We start from the raw sequence: 18,144 nt of genomic DNA, 5'->3' as shown, positions 1-18,144 counted from the left end.
AGCCTTTCCTTTGTTCTTCACTGTTTAAATCCACAGTGAGCGTCTTCGCACGTCTCACCATTAAACAGTGTGACCACAGATGCACGGTTGTGTTTTTTGACAGCGTTACATGCTTTTTGATAAAATGCAAACGTTTCATCTCTGAAGTGTCTGTGTGTGTGTGCGAGAGTCAGATCGGGATGTACACTATCTGGCAGGGGGTGCGGGGGGGGGGTGGGGGGGGGGGGGGGAGTGTAGACCTCAAATGAAAACTGTCTGTTTGGGCGCGCTTCCAAGGCGGCGAGCTGTGCGTTCAGGAGAGGTAACCAGAGAGCGGATTCAGCAGCTTTAAGCCAGGCGTCGACTGACAGCGACGTGTCACGTGACCAGGGAGTGGCGGCCACTCCGGCAGCACGCCGTTTGTGTGTTCCAGACGTCTTTGGGGGGGAGGGGCTGTTTTTTACTTTCTGCTTTTTTCCGTTTGTTTTCTTTCATTAGACGCTTTTCGTTATTACTTTTTTTTTTTTTTTTCTGTGCGGTTCTTATTTAATGACCATTTCGTGCCAGCGTTTGTCCTTGAGACACCCACACCCCCCCCGCCCACGCAACACGAGTGGTGTGGGTTCTTCACGAATGAAAGCATGTTTTTCGCCTCTCATATGTGTCTTTTTTTTTTTTGGAACTGCTGTCGCTGCCTCCCAATTAAAAAGAAGTAGAAGCATTTCTTCTGTAGCCGTTAGTATCATGTGTAAAAATGAGTTTGTATTTATTTGTTTTCCCCGAACGTGTTAACAAGCTGTTGATGTGGTTAGGATTGATGTGCAAATAAAGTTATTCCCTGGAACAAGCGATGACCTGAAACGCCTCTGGTTCCTGGTAAGACGTGACTCATGGCTTAACGGTCGTGACTCTCCACAAATCCATCACTGACCACTTGTTTTGCTCTGTTCTTCCTGTGTGTGTGTGTGTGTGTGTGTGTGTCTCTGTGTGTGTGTGTGTGTGTGTCCCGCTTCGCAGAACCCCAGCTGAAGGGCATCGTGACGAAGCTCTACAGTCGCCAGGGCTTCCACTTACAGCTACAGGCGGACGGAACCATCGACGGAACTAAAGAGGAAGACAATGGCTACAGTGAGTCTTCCTCCACACTCCCCCCCCCCCCCCCCCCCCCCCCAACGTCAGTGGTGTCCAGACATGGACCCCGTCATTTGTTTAACAAACCAAACTAAAGCTATTTATAGATGGTCAGTCGCTCCACTGACTCTAAACCGACTGCGTAATACAAATAGATTGTGTTGTGTTCCGAGATAATGAGTGCAGATTCACTTCATCTGAATTTATTCCTGATAATTTGACTCGCGGTTTGCGAATAAACGAATAAGCAATATGCCCGAGTTATATATCAGGACGTCTGCAGCGCGCAACCCTCGCAAGAAAGGAAAGAAATAAACGACACAATTAGATACACAGGTCTCTGAAGCATCCAGTGGACACAATGTTTGTGTAGAAGACGTGGCTTTCTCGTAGCATGTTGCCGATTGTTGTGTGTTTTCTAACCATATGACCATTACTCTAAATCCTCCCGTCTCGTTTGTGATTGGTGCATCTGGAGGGTTCTCCTCACTGCATCAGTAGGGTTCTCCTCAGTAGGGTTCTCCTCAGTAGGGTTCTCCTCAGTAGGGTTCTCCTCACGGTTCTCTGTAGTCCGTAGGGTTCTCTGTAGTGCGTAGGGTTCCCCTCAGGGTTCTCTGTAGTGTGTAGGGTTCTCCGTAGTGTGTAGGGTTCCCCTCAGGGTTCTCTGTAGTGCGTAGGGTTCCCCTCAGGGTTCTCTGTAGTGCGTAGGGTTTTCTGTAGTCCGTAGGGTTCCCCTCAGGGTTCTCTGTAGTGCGTAGGGTTCTCCGTAGTGCGTAGGGTTCCCCTCAGGGTTCTCCGTAGTGCATAGGGTTCTCTTCAGAGTGTAGGGTTCCCCTCAGTGCACTTCCTCACATGCCGAGGAAATCTATAGCATATAGATATAGCAAATCTCTTAAAGCTATTGTTGAGTAGCTCCTTTGATCTCCTAAAACCCCCTCCATAGTAAGAGGGACTTTGTTTTTAGCTGGTGATTGAAACATGACCCCCGCCCCGCCTCCCCTCTTTAATTTAATTACAACTTCATTACATCTCATTTAATCGCTACATCCCCCGTCTTTGTTTTCCAATGGACGGATTAAAAGGGGACATCAATGCAAGAGGCGGAGTACACGGCCCTCACACCGCCGGGTGCATCCCAAACGGGCCCACGGAGAAAGACTCTCGGGCGAAGGCTGTGGATGCATATTAAATGCAGTTACAATCTTCATCCGCCTTTATTTTTTTTTTCCCAGGTTGCTGTTCACCCCAAAGCCTAGCCTAGTGTGCTTACAGCAGCAGGGCCCCCGCACGTGTCTGCTTCTCAAGACGCCACGCCACGCCGCGCCGCGCCGCGCACGTGTGGCCCACTAGTTCTGCAACCCGACGCCGCTCCGTCGACACAGGATCCGCGGCCCGACCCCGAAACCGCATATCCTATAGTAGCCATGTTCCGGGGGAACACAGTGATCACGTTACCGTGATCAACCGCAGATTTGGACCCTCAAAAAAAGGGTGGGATGGAATAATTCACTCGTATGAGGGAATGGGAGGACTTTAGAATTTTAAGACCGCATCTTTAAAGCCGCTGTAAAAATGTACTAAACTCCTATACGATGTAAAAGTGCCTTAATCTTCGTACTCCAACATTTGAGTTTGAATAAATGTCACAAAATATCAGGGCGCACTCACACTAGGCCCTCTGTACCGTTGCCCGAGTACGTTTGGGGCAATCTTACTTGAGTACGGTACAGGGCAACTTTGCCTAGTGTGAGTGCGCCCTTAGAAAGGTTTGTTGAAAGTCATTCACCATTCGTTCATCCGACCAGCGCTATTATTAGCACTGTGTGGGCGTGTCCGCAGCGTCTCCCTAGCCACACCTCTGAGGGTGCTGAAGGAGGATCCATTATCGCCCGTCAAACCGTTCATCGTGGTTTTGCAAGACTATGTTCTAACGGGATCTGCGGACGGCACCGTCCAACCTTACGGAAAACCCCAAACAAGCCCCACCACCCCCCCTCCCCCCAAGGCAGATCTCTCGAGACGGGGGTAGTCCCCTTCTGGGATGGCTGGGTGTGCTGTGCTGTAGATGTATAGTCCACAGAGCCCCCGTGGCTGTGGATGACTCCATTCCACATGGATGACCCAGACGGGGAGAGCCTTGGTCTAAATGGCAAAGAAAACCCCTTAAGGCTGATTACTTACTTACAATGTGGAACGTAGGAATTCTATTGGTTGTGATGATATGCGACAATCCAGATAAAGATAAAGACGCAATAATAATAAAGACGAACAGAGGCAATGTTTGGCATATGCTGAATACATGCTACATGGACACTCCTTCCTTTTATGCAAAAAAAAAGAAAGAAAAAAGTAATACACATGTCGCACGCACACACACACACACGCACACGCACACAGGTAGGACCTCATGACATACTTTAGTAAGCAAGCAAGCCTCTCCCCGGTAGGCCTGCACTCAAAAAACGTTGAGATCCGTACGGCACAACGGTCTTCTCCGGTTCCGTTTCTTTTTTTGCCTCTTGCTCATGAAAGACGATGAAATTAAAGAGGTCTGCCGAAAGAAGAGGACGAGAACGAGGGCTCTTTGCAGTCTCCAAAAATAGCGTTGTTAGGTGCAGGGTGCGCTTGTCTCCATGGTGACGGCAGCGCTGCGCTCTTCCAGTTAGCTAGTGTCTTGTGGTGGTGGTGGTGGTGGTGGTGTTGCTGGGAGAGGACCTACTCAGCAGACGCACGCCTGTACATAGAGAGAGGGGGTGGAGGGGGGGTGGGGGCGGGGTGGTAGCTGCTCTTCAGAGAGCTCAGGTGTTTCTTGGAAACAGGAAGTAATGAGTTTCCCTCCTTCACAGATCCCTGTCTGCACACAACCGGTAATCCTTCTGAAATGAAGTGGAGGGAGGCAGCTATGACTCTATATATATATATATATATATAAGCCCCGTAGGGGGCTTATATAGTGGAACTTTTTTACCTATCTCAAAGGTAAGGGTAAATAGCCGGCCCTAGGTTGAAAAGAGCCCAGTGTCGCTGCGAGCACCGGTGAATAATGTGAGCTCGTCTTCCTCTCTCCGAGGGACCCTTCTTGCCCCGTGGCTCCTCAAGAGAGAGAGAGAGAGAGAGAGACGAGCTCGTGTCGTACTGCTTCTTGTAGTCAGCCACCGTCCTCGTGGGGAATAGAGGGAGAAAGAGCGAAGATAAGAAGAAGCCATGCAATGGGAATCTTCTAAGACAGCGGTGCCACTGAAGTGACAACGTAATAGAGAGAGACAGGGAGAGAGAATGAAACACAGAGAGAGAGAGGGAGAGAGAGGGAGAGAGAGAGAGGCAGAGGGAGAGAGATGGGGTTGGACATGAAGGAGTTCTAGGCGCTGCTGCTGAGACTGAGTGCAGAATATGCTAGCTGTGGCTGTTAACTCTAGCGCGCCGAATTAAATATGCATCCCTTCCCGCTGTTGCTAAAAACAAAAGCCCGACTAAAGAGCATCAGACAGGCACAATTTGAGCCCCTTACAGCAGGAGAGAGAGGCCATCAAACCTCGTCTGTAGTGCACTTGACCGAGGGGAGAGGGTGGGGGTCGGGTGGGGTGGGGGGGGGGGGGGGTCACCACAGTCGTTGACAAGCTGTGACTCACTGCGAATGTGAATGGAGGTTCCATGGCGCCCGGGGGGGTGAGTCACTGCGTGCTCTGCCGCTGGCCGTATAAAGGGGTATCGTCAATGTCTGTGTGTGGGTTTGCATTGCATTTACATCGGGCCAATCTCGCAGAGATGCTTCCATCCACGGCGCATTGAAAAGCTTCCATCCCAAAGCACGCAATTAAAAATAGACTAACCGCATAAATACGGCGCCTGGCTTTAGTAACCTCAACGGCGTTAATTCTGTGCACAGCGTTACGGATGACTAATAGGAAGTGAATCACGGCGTTCAACGGGTCGACCCCCGACGCTCCACTGGAGTAATGAATCGCAGCCGCAAGATCAGCTGCAAACCGCTGGGCGCAGAATCGAGCGGGGAATTACCAGTCGAAGGTCCTCCATCCATTCTCTGTCCAATCGCTCGGATGGTGACCTACGCCGAGCTGTTAAATCACGCCACAGCCATAGAAACGACGTTTTATTATTACACTTTTGTGCAATTAACGTCATGGGATCAGAACTCTGCACCTGTATGGATACATCTCTAAGTGGGTCATTAAGTGGTGCTGGCACACCAAATCTTTTCACCTTTACTGGGGTGACAGTGGTTGTAAAAATAGATCTGTTCATCTATTGCACTTTTTTTTCGTTTTGCAAAACACGTTGCTAATTTCTCTAAAACGTTTCCACGTGATACGACTCTCTTTGTGGGAGAAAGAATAGGAAGTCAGTCTCTCTCTCTCTCTCTCCCCCCTATCTCTCTATCTGTCCATCTCCTATCTACTCGATCACGACAGAGAATGTCAACAGAGAGTCACCACAGTGTGTGTGTGTGTGTGGACGGCGCAACAGTGAAACAGGGCTGTGGTGGGTGGATCCAGGCTCCCAGGCAGCGTACAGCCCAGTGGGGCCTCTGTTGGCATCAGGCCCCAGAATGTATTCCACTCTTAAGGTGTAGTGGAGGGTGGTGGTGGGGGGGGGGGGATAGGGAGATCCTATCCTACGTCACAGCCAGCCAGCCACAGCACATTTGCTGTGCATCCACCACGCACTCACTCTCCACTGATTCCACTGATCTGCCAATAGTGCTCTGTACCGGTGCGTGCTTTTCCTACGGTGACGTTGAACATTGGATTATTCTTGACTGTTTCTTCCCCCTTGTGTTCCTCTTTCAACAGCCATTTTCAACCTTATACCCGTGGGGCTACGAGTCGTTGCCATTCAGGGCGTGCAGACCAAACTCTACCTGGCCATGAACAGCGAAGGGTTCCTATACACATCAGTGAGTCTCTTCAACCTCCTAGTGTGTGTGCACACGCGTGTGAGTGTGCACGTGTGTGTGTGTGTGTGTGTGTGTGTGTGTGTGTGTGTGTGTGTGTGTGGTGTGTATGTGTGTGTGTGTGTGTGTGTGTTTATGTGTGTACCCTTGCCATGAACCGCGAAGGCGTCCGATACACATCACTAAGTCTCTTCTTCTAGTGTGCATGTGTGTGTGCGTGTGTATGTGTGTGTGTGTAATGTGTGGGCGGGGCTGCCTGAGCCACCACACCCCGGCCTACTGTCTACCTGTGGCTGACCTTCCAGTGCGACAGATAACGGCCAAAGCAATGGTTGTTTGGCAGACATCTGAGTTGCTATGGTGACGCAAGGCCTGGGCGCCAGTGGCTACAGTATGTGGGCTGAATTATGCCGTGGAATGGAAACAACATCATGCGAGAGAGAGAGAGAGAGAGAGAGAGAGAGAGAGAGAGAGAGAGAGAGAGAGAGAGAGAGAGAGAGAGAGAGAGAGAGAGAGAGAGAGAGAGAGAGAGAGAGAGAGAGAGAGAGAGAGAGAGAGAGATTGATTGTGTGTTAGACCAGTTACAATGCCGGGCAATCAACTGCTGCTCCAGTGTCGTAATGTTGTACTCTGAGAGAGAGAGAGTTTTCTGTTATGCTGTAGCTGTAGATTTTCATTACCTGCAAGAAGTGATAACAATATGCTTTCTGCAGCTGGCTGCTCCCTCTGTATTTTTGATTACAAGTGAAAATATATGAATTATTCAGCCGGCTGACTTAGAAACTTCCTGTCGAAATGTCATCGTCTCAATGTGTGGCAAGCGTCACTGACAATTCAGAGTGGCTGCTGTTGCTCTGTTATCTGTCAACACACACTTGACAGATAATACCAAATAATCAAATCCCTTCCACAACCAGAGGCCATTGCAAGATATCATCTTTTGCTCTCTGTCTGCTTCTGTCTGCGTCTGTCTAGCAGGCTCACGTGATACACAGGGCGCTACCACTTTATTCATTCAAACATTCCTTGTGTTGAATTAACCCTAATGAAGTATCTATCAAAATATGAAAGTCATATTATTTATTTTATCTGTATGATCATATTGATGAGGAGGATGATGAATCATATTGCTATTAGTAGAAGTTGTTATTGTAGCAGCAGCAGTAGTAGTAGTAGTAGTCATTGTAATTGTAGCAGTGTTTTAAGCATATTCATTTACATGCATATACATACTTGCAGACGTTTGCATACGTAACATTACCCATATCCATATTTATAACATATGCCTAATTAATGCCATGAGATTAACCAGAGTGCCGATTAAATGATGATGATGAATCATATTACTATTAGTAGAAGTTGTTATTGTAGTAGTAGTAGTAGTCATTGTAATTGTAGCAGTGTTTTAAGCATATTCATTTACATGCATATCCATACGTGCAGACGTTTGCATACGTAACATTACCCATATCCATATTTATAACATGCCTAATTAATGCCATGAAATTAACCCGTGTGCCGATTAAAGAAAGCAAGACTGCCAACTGCTATCCTCCATCTCCATCCGGCACAGCATAGCGTTAATTGCTAGCAAAGGTTGGAGAATACGTTCAAGGCAGTTGCCCCGGCAAAGCATGCCTGAGGGAATAGCTGGAGATATTGTAAATAAAAAGTACACACACACACACCCACTCACACACACACACACACACACACAAACACAAGTACGCGTGGACAAGCACATGCACGTACCGGTACACTGCACACGCCAAAGCACACACGCTAGCACACACACATGCTTTAGTTTCCAGTGAGTGGCTTTAAGGATCTGATCATGGAAGCCACTAATTAACGATATGCAGCAGTTTCTTATTCTAAATTCATACACACGTCTGGAGCGAGCTGTCTGTAGCGAGCAGTATCCGTTATTGTATTCTTGGTAGGCTGAAGACACACGATAAGCATTATAAAAAATGCAAACACGTTCTCCTATAAATGCATTGACTGGCTGCCCCTCACAAGAGTGAATGTAATTACGACTTGAATTTAAGCTTTTTACTTTTAACAATGCAGTGTTTTGACTGGTTCATCGTTATTTTCTCCAACAATGCTGGTTTAAGCCTGAATGGATACCATTAAAAGTAGAGGGAGCTTTTGTACTTTTATACACGAGGCTAATCAAATTCATTTCTCGATTCAACGGACGTGTTAATCGGGTGGATCATTATCTCGCTTATAGTCTCAAAAGTGGCCTCGCCATCTGTCCAATAATAAGAAGGCAGTTTTACGACAATTTATTTTTCTAAGTCCTCCTAAGCACGACAAGGAAAACCCTCACCTTAAAAAATGGAATGAAAGAAAAACAAGCATTGCATAATTCTAAACGTTTCTCATATCCAGTTTTGTTTTGCTGTGACTGCATGAACATCAATTGCATGGGCTGACCTAAAAAGTCTGTAAAAAATAACCCAAATCTGTAAAAGCTATCATACTAGCTGATAGGAAGTGTACATTACTATGTACTGTACAATGCCTTGAAACATACCCCTATACTGTTATGCAATAGAAACGGGAGGGCTTATCTTTCACTCTGCCTCATTCATTATTTGATTTCATTTCCTTGGTGTAAGCTTCATGCATGAACGTGGTGTTAACCTTTGGTCAAATGCCCCAGGATCATGAAACCTAATGAAACCACTGACAACATAAATGTTGTTTATATGTAGCTGTACATGATTATACTATTCAAAAATAAGCCATCCCAGAGACCGGAGCTGAGAGGGGCGTTTATTTGCGATCGCTCATAATTAACGGTTGACTCTAATGGGAGCGCTGGGAATCGAGCAAAGAGCTTCAAGGGTGAATTCGGAACATCATGAGGGCGACTAAGGGAGGTAGAGGAGGCAGAATTAAAGAATGCTTGCAAGGTTAATATCTGCCTGTTAATAACCTGCCTTTGCCTATATGTTTATTTGTGTGTGTGTGTGTGTGGCCTTTTCTTATCTTCATGTTCAATGTGCATGTTCTTAGCTGTTATGCACGTGTGTGCGTGTGTGCATGTGTGTGTGTGTGTGTGTGTGTGTGTGTGTTGGCATGGAGTCAAAATCGGTAAATGGATCCTTGTCACTAAGTGTGGGAGCAAGAGAGACAAGACGGCCATTACGTTACTCTTCCTTCCTTTGACTCTTTCCTACTTTCTCTCTTTCTCTCTCTTTTTCACTTCTTTATCCTCTTCATCAACACTATTATGATTTTGAATATTTTTCATTGTTTTGCTGTGAAATACAGACAATACAAAGCAAATATATAAAGAGGTATGCAGGGTTCTCAACAAAAATATACAGAAAAAATGTGCAGCAAAATACATTCACAAAATAATGGAAATACTATTAAATAAACCATACTATTCCACTCCATTTCTCAATGAAGGATGATAAATAACACTGAAAACTGACTCCAATGATAATTAACACACTGGCTCACTTGGAAATTAGGTCATAACTACGCCTTTAATGGAATTTAACCGCTTCATATTTGAGCATATAGTTATGAATTGTGTGTGTGTGTGTGTGTGTGTGTGTGTGTGTGTGTGTGTGTGTGTGTGTGTGTGTGTGTGTGTGTGTGTGTGTGTGTGTGTGTGTGTGTGTGTGCGCGCGCACGCATCTACCATTAAACAAATTATATATATTCTCAGTCTCACTTCTTTCAAATGTATTATTTATAACTACTTTATTATTCATTTTGCGTATGTCTAGTCTCACAAATCAGACATAATATGAATGTGTCAAGTCTGGTGGCAGACACTTTCCTTTGCTTCATATTTGTTTTGACCAATCAGGTTGCTGGAGGCGGGGATCTATATGAGTGTAATTGGCAAAACACACCTAGCATTTGTAACTGTACTCAAGGATCTGAAAAGGTTTCAAATCAACATCGTGTGCGTCGGCCACTGTAGAAATACACTTAAAATCCCCTTAAAATCCCCTTCTGACAGCTTTGTCTGCTCGCACTAATGAGATTTCTTAGAACATCTCCATCACGAAACAGGAAACAGGAAAACACATGCTGCCGCCTGCCGGATTTGGCTTCCGGCCCCGACTCTGTGCAGTCTCCCCGATAGGACTTCTGCTGCCCATAGTATAGTAGGACGGCTGGACCCGAGATATGAGAATGTGTAATATGAGAATGAGACAGGGACAGCCACTTTGCTGCTGTGTGTGATGAGATGGTTTTCCAGAATGGGAGGTAGGTATCGGGCAGAAAGCCAAGCCTCAACCATTCAGTCTGCCTAATGCCTTTGGTAAACACCTGCCGGTACTTTAGTGTCCCCCTCGGTTGAACTCTTATTAAACGTGTGTGGTTGCATTTGTGCCCGTTTAAGCTCTATCCTATGTGTTTGTTTTAGGCTTTGCAGTGAACACAAACAGACACACACACACACGCATACACACACACACACACACACATGCACACACACACACGCTCACGCATGCACACACACACACACACACACACACACACACACACACAAACATGGTCACGCATGCACACACACACGTGCACATACGCATGCACACATGCACACACACACACACACACACACACACACACACACACACACACACACACATGGTCACGCATGCACACACACACATGCACATACACGTACGCATGTACGCATGTACGCACTTACGCATGCATGCACACACATGCACACACACGCACACACACAGACACACACAGATACACACACACACACACAGTGCTGGCTTGGAGATGGGCGCCCATGTGTGTGCATTAGTGCACTAGTTTTCCTCCTGCGTTTGCGAGTCTTTTCCCCAGCTTTCACTGCTCTGTACTATGACCCAAACCAAGGGGGGATTGGGATGTGTCTCCCTCAGGGTTTGTATCTGGCTTACTCTGTTCTCTGAGCCACTGCCGTTTAATTAAAAAGCCCGGGCATCGGGACATCAGGGCTGTGGGATTTTCCCGGATCACGGGCATACGCTGTGACTGCAGTGAAGCGATCCCCACCCCTCACCCCCCCCAACCCCCCCTTTCCCCTCTACCGTTTTATGTGGGGATGAATTAGTGGTGTAACGATACACTCATTCGTACCAACATTTCTCGGTATGGGTCTAACGGTTCGATGCACGTTTCATTTCAGTGCGTACCAAAAAAATAAAAAAATAACAATATATATATTTTTTAATTAAGTTTTTATTGATTATCACACACTCTGAGAGTGTATTGTCCCGTCCTGATGTTTTGCGTCGAGGACCACAATGGAAATAAGTCCGGGACTTTATTGTGTTTTTATCCTCAGTTGTATTTGATTGTCTTCATTTGTGTAAGGCATTTGTTTGATACAATTTAATAAATCAAATCAAAATCCAATTGGGGTCAAGGCAGTATGCTTTTCAGATCCATGCTATGTCTGTGTTTTTGATTGCTCCCCTAGAGGATTTGCTCAGGATATTGTTGCAAAGACATGTCCTATAAGTATAAAAGGAATTGAGTTTGTTATATAGCTATAGCGTTGTATATATTTTCTATATTTTCACTCAGTAATACTGTGTGTGTGTGTGTGTGTGAGAGAGAGACAGTGTGTATGACTGTGTGCATGCCTATAGAAGCAATATAATTACATTACTGTAATACTGCTGTACATTTGTAGTAATTACGTTGTAAAAATTGTGGAAATGTAGCCTTGGCTCTCGCATCTGCCGGGAAAACGCTTTCACCGGCCTGTGGTTATTGGATTGAATAACGTGAGCTGGGATTACCTTTTATTCTTTCTTCCTCAATCATACTCTATCTCCCTTTTTGTCTCTATCTCTCTCCCTCTCTCTCACTCTATCTCTCTCCCTCTCTCTCATTCTCACATTCTCTCTCTCTCGCTCTCTCTCTCGTGCCGTCTCGTTTTCATTGACTCTGCCGGGCTTTCTCTCCCCGCCATGGTCATATACAAGGTGCACACGCTATATACAGGCAGCCGCGTGTAAGAGCTTTGTGTCTTCTCCAAGAGAAGACTCAAAAAGCTATGCTTTAAAGTGCTGCCATTTTTTTTCGTGTCTCTAAATAAAATATGGGTTGGAATGTCTCTGGTTGTTTAATATATTGCGCTTTTGACCAAATTCAAAGCAAGAATAAAATAAAGAAACTCTTTCTTCATTTTCTCCACTATTATTATTATGATCCCAGATGATATTGCGTTGGATTCAATAAAGAGTGCAGAGTGGTTGCTGTTGCCATGGCTGAATGAAATAAAAGGAATGCGCAGTGCAAGTGATGGCGTTCTTGTTATCAGGGGCTGTAGTAAACCTTGGTCAACCAACTCTACAACCAATCAGAAATAATAATGATCTGCACTGTAATCTCTAGATTAATTCAATCAGCCACAGTGCATTGTACTCTACCTGCTAGCCTAAATATCATAGAAGCGCTATTTTGGAAAAGGTCAGACTGAGTTTAGGGTTAGGGTTAGGCAACACACCTCGGGAGATTAATAATAATAACAAATGTATTTTGTATAGCGCTTTTCAATGACCCAAAGACGCCATTACCATTCACACACACGTCATACCGGTGGTGGTAAACTACGATAGTAGCCACAGCTGCCCTGGGGCAGACTGATGGAAGCGTGGCTGCCATTCAGCGCCTACGGCCCCTCTGACCACCACCAACATACAGTCAGACACATTCACACGAGGCAAGGTGGGTTTGGTGTCTTGCCCAATGACCATGACACAAGTGGCAAGGGCCGGGATCGAACCGCCGACCCTCGGCCAACCCGCTCTACCACCTGAGCCACGGTCGCCCCATTAGTTTGTAAGGCTTTGTTAAGTGCTTAGTATAATGGACCCAGGGTCTCAAGGTCCCAATGGATGGCGCTGCCATTCGTGACCAGGTGCCAATTCTGTTCACACTCAAAGCTAATCGAGCGTTGAACACGAAGGTTGATGGCGAATCGCAGACATAATCAATAATGTCTGGACATAATCAATAATGTCTGGACGTATTATGCCTACACTACACTCGTTTTTTCACGACTTCTTGGGTTGGAGCGGAGTAAATGTTCAGTAAGTACCACTTAAGTAATGTTCAGTAAGTACGACTTAAGTAGTGTTCAGTAAGTACGACTTAGCAGTATTCCTTAAGTTGGCCGAGTTCAAAGTTGTGACAACCGGGGTGTTTGGACCTCCTGTCTTATAAGACTTGTATTCTATCGAACCATATGATTTTTTTTAAGACAGAAACTGCGTAGCCTTCAATATTATTCATATTCATAATCAATGTTATTTCTAACACAATACAGCCTATCCCTTCAAAAATAAAACACATCAGTGTGCATGTGTCCCTCCCGGGCCCTTTTTCGCATTTCAAGTGCATATCGACCCACCAATCGACCGCCCGACCGGACCTTGACAGCCCTTCTCATTATACGTACATCCATGCGTTCCGGCTTTAGCTATGTTATCCCTGGTATAGGTGGTATATACTGTATTATCTACAGTGCCGAGTGCCGACCTGTCTCTCTGTCTCTCGGCCCTGTCCGTCCTAGCCATGCATGCTCTGACTCATTCCGGGGAAACCCCCTGCATGGATGAGTGGGGGGGGGGGGGGGGGGGGGGGGTTGGTGGGTAGGGTGTGGTGGTGATGGTGGTGGTAGTGGGTGGGGTTCTGTGGGATCCCCCAGCAGGCCCCCCCCCCCCCCCACCGTGTCCCGGGGAAGTGCGTCAGAGCATCCCCTGCTTCGTGACTGCAGCAGAAGATCCCCCTCACAGTGAGACAGCAGGGGGAGAATACTGGGGGGGGGGGGGGGGGGGGGGGGGGGGGTTAGCCCGTGCATGTGTGTGTGTGTGTGTGTCCACATGTGTGCACTTCCATTTCCATTAAGGGCATTTAGTAGACGCTTATATCCAAAGCGGCTTGCAATAAGTACATTTGTCAAGAAGAAAGAGAAACAATATACATCGCTGTCGTCGGTACAGTAAAGGTGTACAGTGCAGTGTTTGGGAATGCACATGTGTGTATTATGTACTGTGTACCCTGCTGCCACGCGGCTTATCAGGCAGTATTTACACAGATGTTATATGAAACACAATGGGCTTAGCGTGGGACTAATTGGACTCGCACAATATTTTAGTGTGAGTGCCTGCCTCCTGTCTTATGCAACAGAACGCGACCAGCTGTGCACTGTTTGGACAAAAGGATTGTCATGACGGCATTTTCAAAGTAAAAGCCCATGTGGTGTAAGTACATCATTTAAAGTCCGTTTAGCTAAACCACTCGGCCAGCGACCCACAGGCTAAGCCAAATGACTGGACAGGCTTTGTTTGAATGCAGATAGCGTTCTGCTGATCACAACTTTGCATTTATTTATTTTCGCTCATTTTTTGCCATTGTTGTCGCCGTCCCGCCCTATTGGAAACCGGCGGCGCTCCAGTTGGTGGGCCTCTCTCTGCTTCAGACTCTGACACTCTCAGAGGACGACTGACTCTACCAGCCTCTACCGTCTCCAGGCGATGGACACACACCAATGGCCTCTTGAAGTGCGTCTGCGTTTGTGTCGAGCTGTGCAGTAGTTCATTAACAGCCGCCTCGCATCTCTCCGAGGTGAAAGGGTTGTCCGGCACGATCCACATAAAGGCATCATTAGAGGTGGAGAGAGGCTCCAGAGCCGAACAGCTTATTAGTTATTATCTCTGGTTACTGATGGAAGGAGAGAGGGGGAGAGGGGGAGAGAGGGAGATAGACTAAGGGTAACTTAATGAGGAAGATAGAGGAAGGCATATTGAAAATAAAATGGGGACAATATGAGCAATATGTGTCTTCAGGATTATTATGGATTTTATTATGTCATATTGTGGAGAGGGAGAACTTGATATTGGTGAATTATTGTTTGTTTTTCCTTTTCCATTCATGAGGTATCGATCCCATCTTCTGTGTGTGTGTCTGAGATGAACGGATATGACAAGCAGGGCAAGGAAGCTACATTCAAACATTATACATTTTCATCACCTTGCATAAAAACCACCATATAAAAAATCCAGTATATTGCATGAAGATATGCATTCAAATTAAGGTGTAGTATACTGTACAAAGAAACACATTACACAGTACATGATAATGCATTTAAATAATAGATTATAATCAGTACATTATAACATGTACGTAATGCATTTCATTCATACAGTTGGTATCGTGTAAAACATGACAGCAGCTCAGCTGTCCTGCTCTTACAGTGTATCTGAGATAATCTCTATGTTAGCCTAATGGTTGGCCAGCATTGTTTTTGTTAATGTCATCATCATCATAATTACAGTTAATTACCACTCACAGGATAAAATCGTGTCTTTAATCCGATCCCATTGCAGAGTACAGATTTGTGTTTGGGTTGAGCGGTTTTAATTGGAGTCTAATGGATCCGACCTACAAGCCTTCTGCATTAGCCCCCGTGTGCCAGCCATGGTTTTGTAAACAGCTACAGCACTCAATGTAATCTCTACTAAAATGGGAAAAGTCCAATCTAATGAGCGATATTGGGACACCATCAACTGCCAAAATAAATTCTGTTTATTAGAACACACATTGGGAATAGTGAAGTTTTTTCTTTCCCGAATAAAGGACTGTATATTCTGTGTATTGTGTATGTCTGTAACACTGGGGAAAGTCCTGTGTCCTGTGTATGAATGGAATGCATAGATCTCAATGGTGAAGTGAGAAGTTGTTGTGGTGCTGTGATTAGCTCTGAAAATGTGTCGCCTACTTACTGTAATTACTGTAATAGGGTGATTACGATTTTAAGACCCCGTTTTCAAAGAGCATCTAGGCCACGCAAGCGGCTATTCAAAGCCCTCTCGCATGCGCTCAGACAGAGTGAAAGACGAAGCGGCGAGCATAGAGTTAACAGACAACCCAGCCACAGTGCTCCCTATGGGCATGGATTGAGGTTCCGATCAAACACACATTCGCAGCCTGCAGTATCCACTGATTCAATGGCAATGGCCCAGAACAGACTATCACACATCACATAGATGATTACGTATGTGGCTCTAGGGCACTTTCCTGCATCCCAAGCTCGCGTTAGGTAATGGAGAAAGTCTCACATGTTCTCTCAGCTTCGCCAGCCATGCAGTTGGATGAACAAGTCTGACTAAGGGTGTGAAATCCGATCTGTAGCGAAAGATTTTTTTTTGCGCTCAGACTGCATTGCGTCTTGGCATCCTGTTTAGCTTCCCTGGTGATTTTAGCATTTGGAAGAGTCGTCAGCTAGTCCGCCCTCCTCCCGCGTGCTAGCAGATTAGCTGAAACACAGAGCTGAGCTAACAGGAAGCTATTGTAGAGGGCATGAGTCATCGGCTGCCTGTGTCTTGGTGGTGCCATGACTTTTGACTTTTTGACTCTGATCTCTTTATCTTTTTGGCTACAGTCAACTAAAGTTTCATGTACAGCCCTTAATAACCGTCTGAATGACGGGATAGTGTGGCTAGGTTGTTTGACTCCCCGCCTTTAGGTTCTGCTCATGTTAGTATCGCTCTAAGTGTAGTAGTGTAGTAAAAAAAAAAAAAAAACATTAAATATAACCAACGATACGGATCTTTAACCCCTCATGACATGTATCTGAATTCATTGTAAGTTGCTTTGTGCGGCTTGTTACTGAGTCAACTGCTTTACCGGCCAATTATACAACGATGCCAAACTACAAGGGCAAACTTCTGAACCCAGACTGGATCAGAGAGGCTTACGGATGACAAATTAACAAAATGTCCATCAGTTATGTCCTTGAGAGCATTTTTCTGTTATCTTTTCAAACGGGGAGGTCAACGGGGCTCGGATAAATATAAAGAATTCTAGAGCAAAACACCTTCGTTTGCCTCCTCCTTTTAAACAAAAAAACTAAAAATAACTCACATGGCCCAATCAAAAGAAACTCGGCAACGCTTGAAACAACTCCATCCCCAGCCGCTCTACATCTCTCCGCAGCACTAGTGTCAAACCGGTTATTAGACTCTGAATGCAGTGTCTGTCCCTGGACACACGGCTCCCTAGCACTCTCCAGGTGACTTATTAGCGACCAGAGATGGGATATTGGTCTCGTGGCTGATAACCACTCAGAGGCCTTGCGTTCTCCACCTCCACAGCGTCCATGGGATTAGTTCCCCATGCTCGGATCAGACGGAGCGCCATCCGTACGTGGTCGAGAACCGCTCTTGAACCACATTGATTGACAGTTATCTATACTAATGAGAGCATCTGATGTCCTACCTAAGCCCTGCACGGCTTTCAGGTCAGTGTTTATTCCTGGGTTGTCTGTACCTCATGGTACCTGACCTGTTTGCTTCCTGGGTGCCCTTGATTGCTACATGGGGGGTTCAAGTGAAGTATTTCTCTTCTTGTTTGTTACCTGAGGGTCTACCTGCCCTGGATCTCTGGCCTATTTTCTGCAGTGCAAACCTTGGATTTACGTGAGATGATTCTGTAGACAGAACACAAGTATTCCTTCTTTTTTTTTTGTTATATGATACCACGGTAATGAAGAGTAGCTCACATTTCCTGGGCTGTTAATGGATGTCCACATACACACACGCACACAAACTCACACACACACCCTTCACAGAAATTCCACAAATTGGACATGTCACACATGGCAAACTCTCTCACACACACGCACGCACACACACACACACACACACACACACACACACACACACACACACACACACACACACACACACACACACTCACAGCCACCCTTCTCGGAAGTGCTACAAATTGGACATGTCACACATGGAGAACTCTCTCCCACACACACACACACACGCACACACACATGCACACGCACACACACACACACGCATGCACACGCACACACACACACACGCACACGCACGCACACACACATGCACACGCTGTTACCTCTGGGGAGATTCGTGGCAGTCACATCAGTGTAGTGGAGGCTGGGTCCTTACCCAGGGACAGGAAAACACAACCAGGAGATAGAAAGGCGGAGAAAATCGGTGGCGATGGACGATCAATTCAGTCGTCTCCAGCCAGAGTGCCCCATGGTCCCGTCGGGAGACGAGCGGTGTAGAGATTATCAATGAACGGTTGGTGGA

General features: G+C 46.2%; 1 protein-coding gene across 3 annotated transcripts in view; it reads left to right on the top strand.

Moving 5' to 3' along the window:
* fgf13a (fibroblast growth factor 13a) overlaps positions 1 to 18,144 on the top strand; it is a gene marked incomplete at its 5' end in the record, with an annotated part of 90,940 nt that overhangs the window by 67,099 nt on the left and 5,697 nt on the right. For all 3 annotated transcript variants that reach the window (XM_084469478.1, XM_084469479.1, XM_084469480.1), the window contains 2 exons: positions 997 to 1,107; positions 5,922 to 6,025. In XM_084469478.1, coding sequence (XP_084325604.1) covers positions 997 to 1,107; positions 5,922 to 6,025 — 215 coding nt within the window. The remainder of the gene's footprint in view (positions 1 to 996; positions 1,108 to 5,921; positions 6,026 to 18,144) is intronic.

Source organism: Micromesistius poutassou (assembly GCF_964030765.1).
Source record: "Micromesistius poutassou genome assembly, chromosome: 6".
In the NCBI taxonomy this organism is placed as follows: Eukaryota; Metazoa; Chordata; class Actinopteri; order Gadiformes; family Gadidae; genus Micromesistius; species Micromesistius poutassou.
This window is presented reverse-complemented; position numbering and strand designations above follow the sequence as displayed.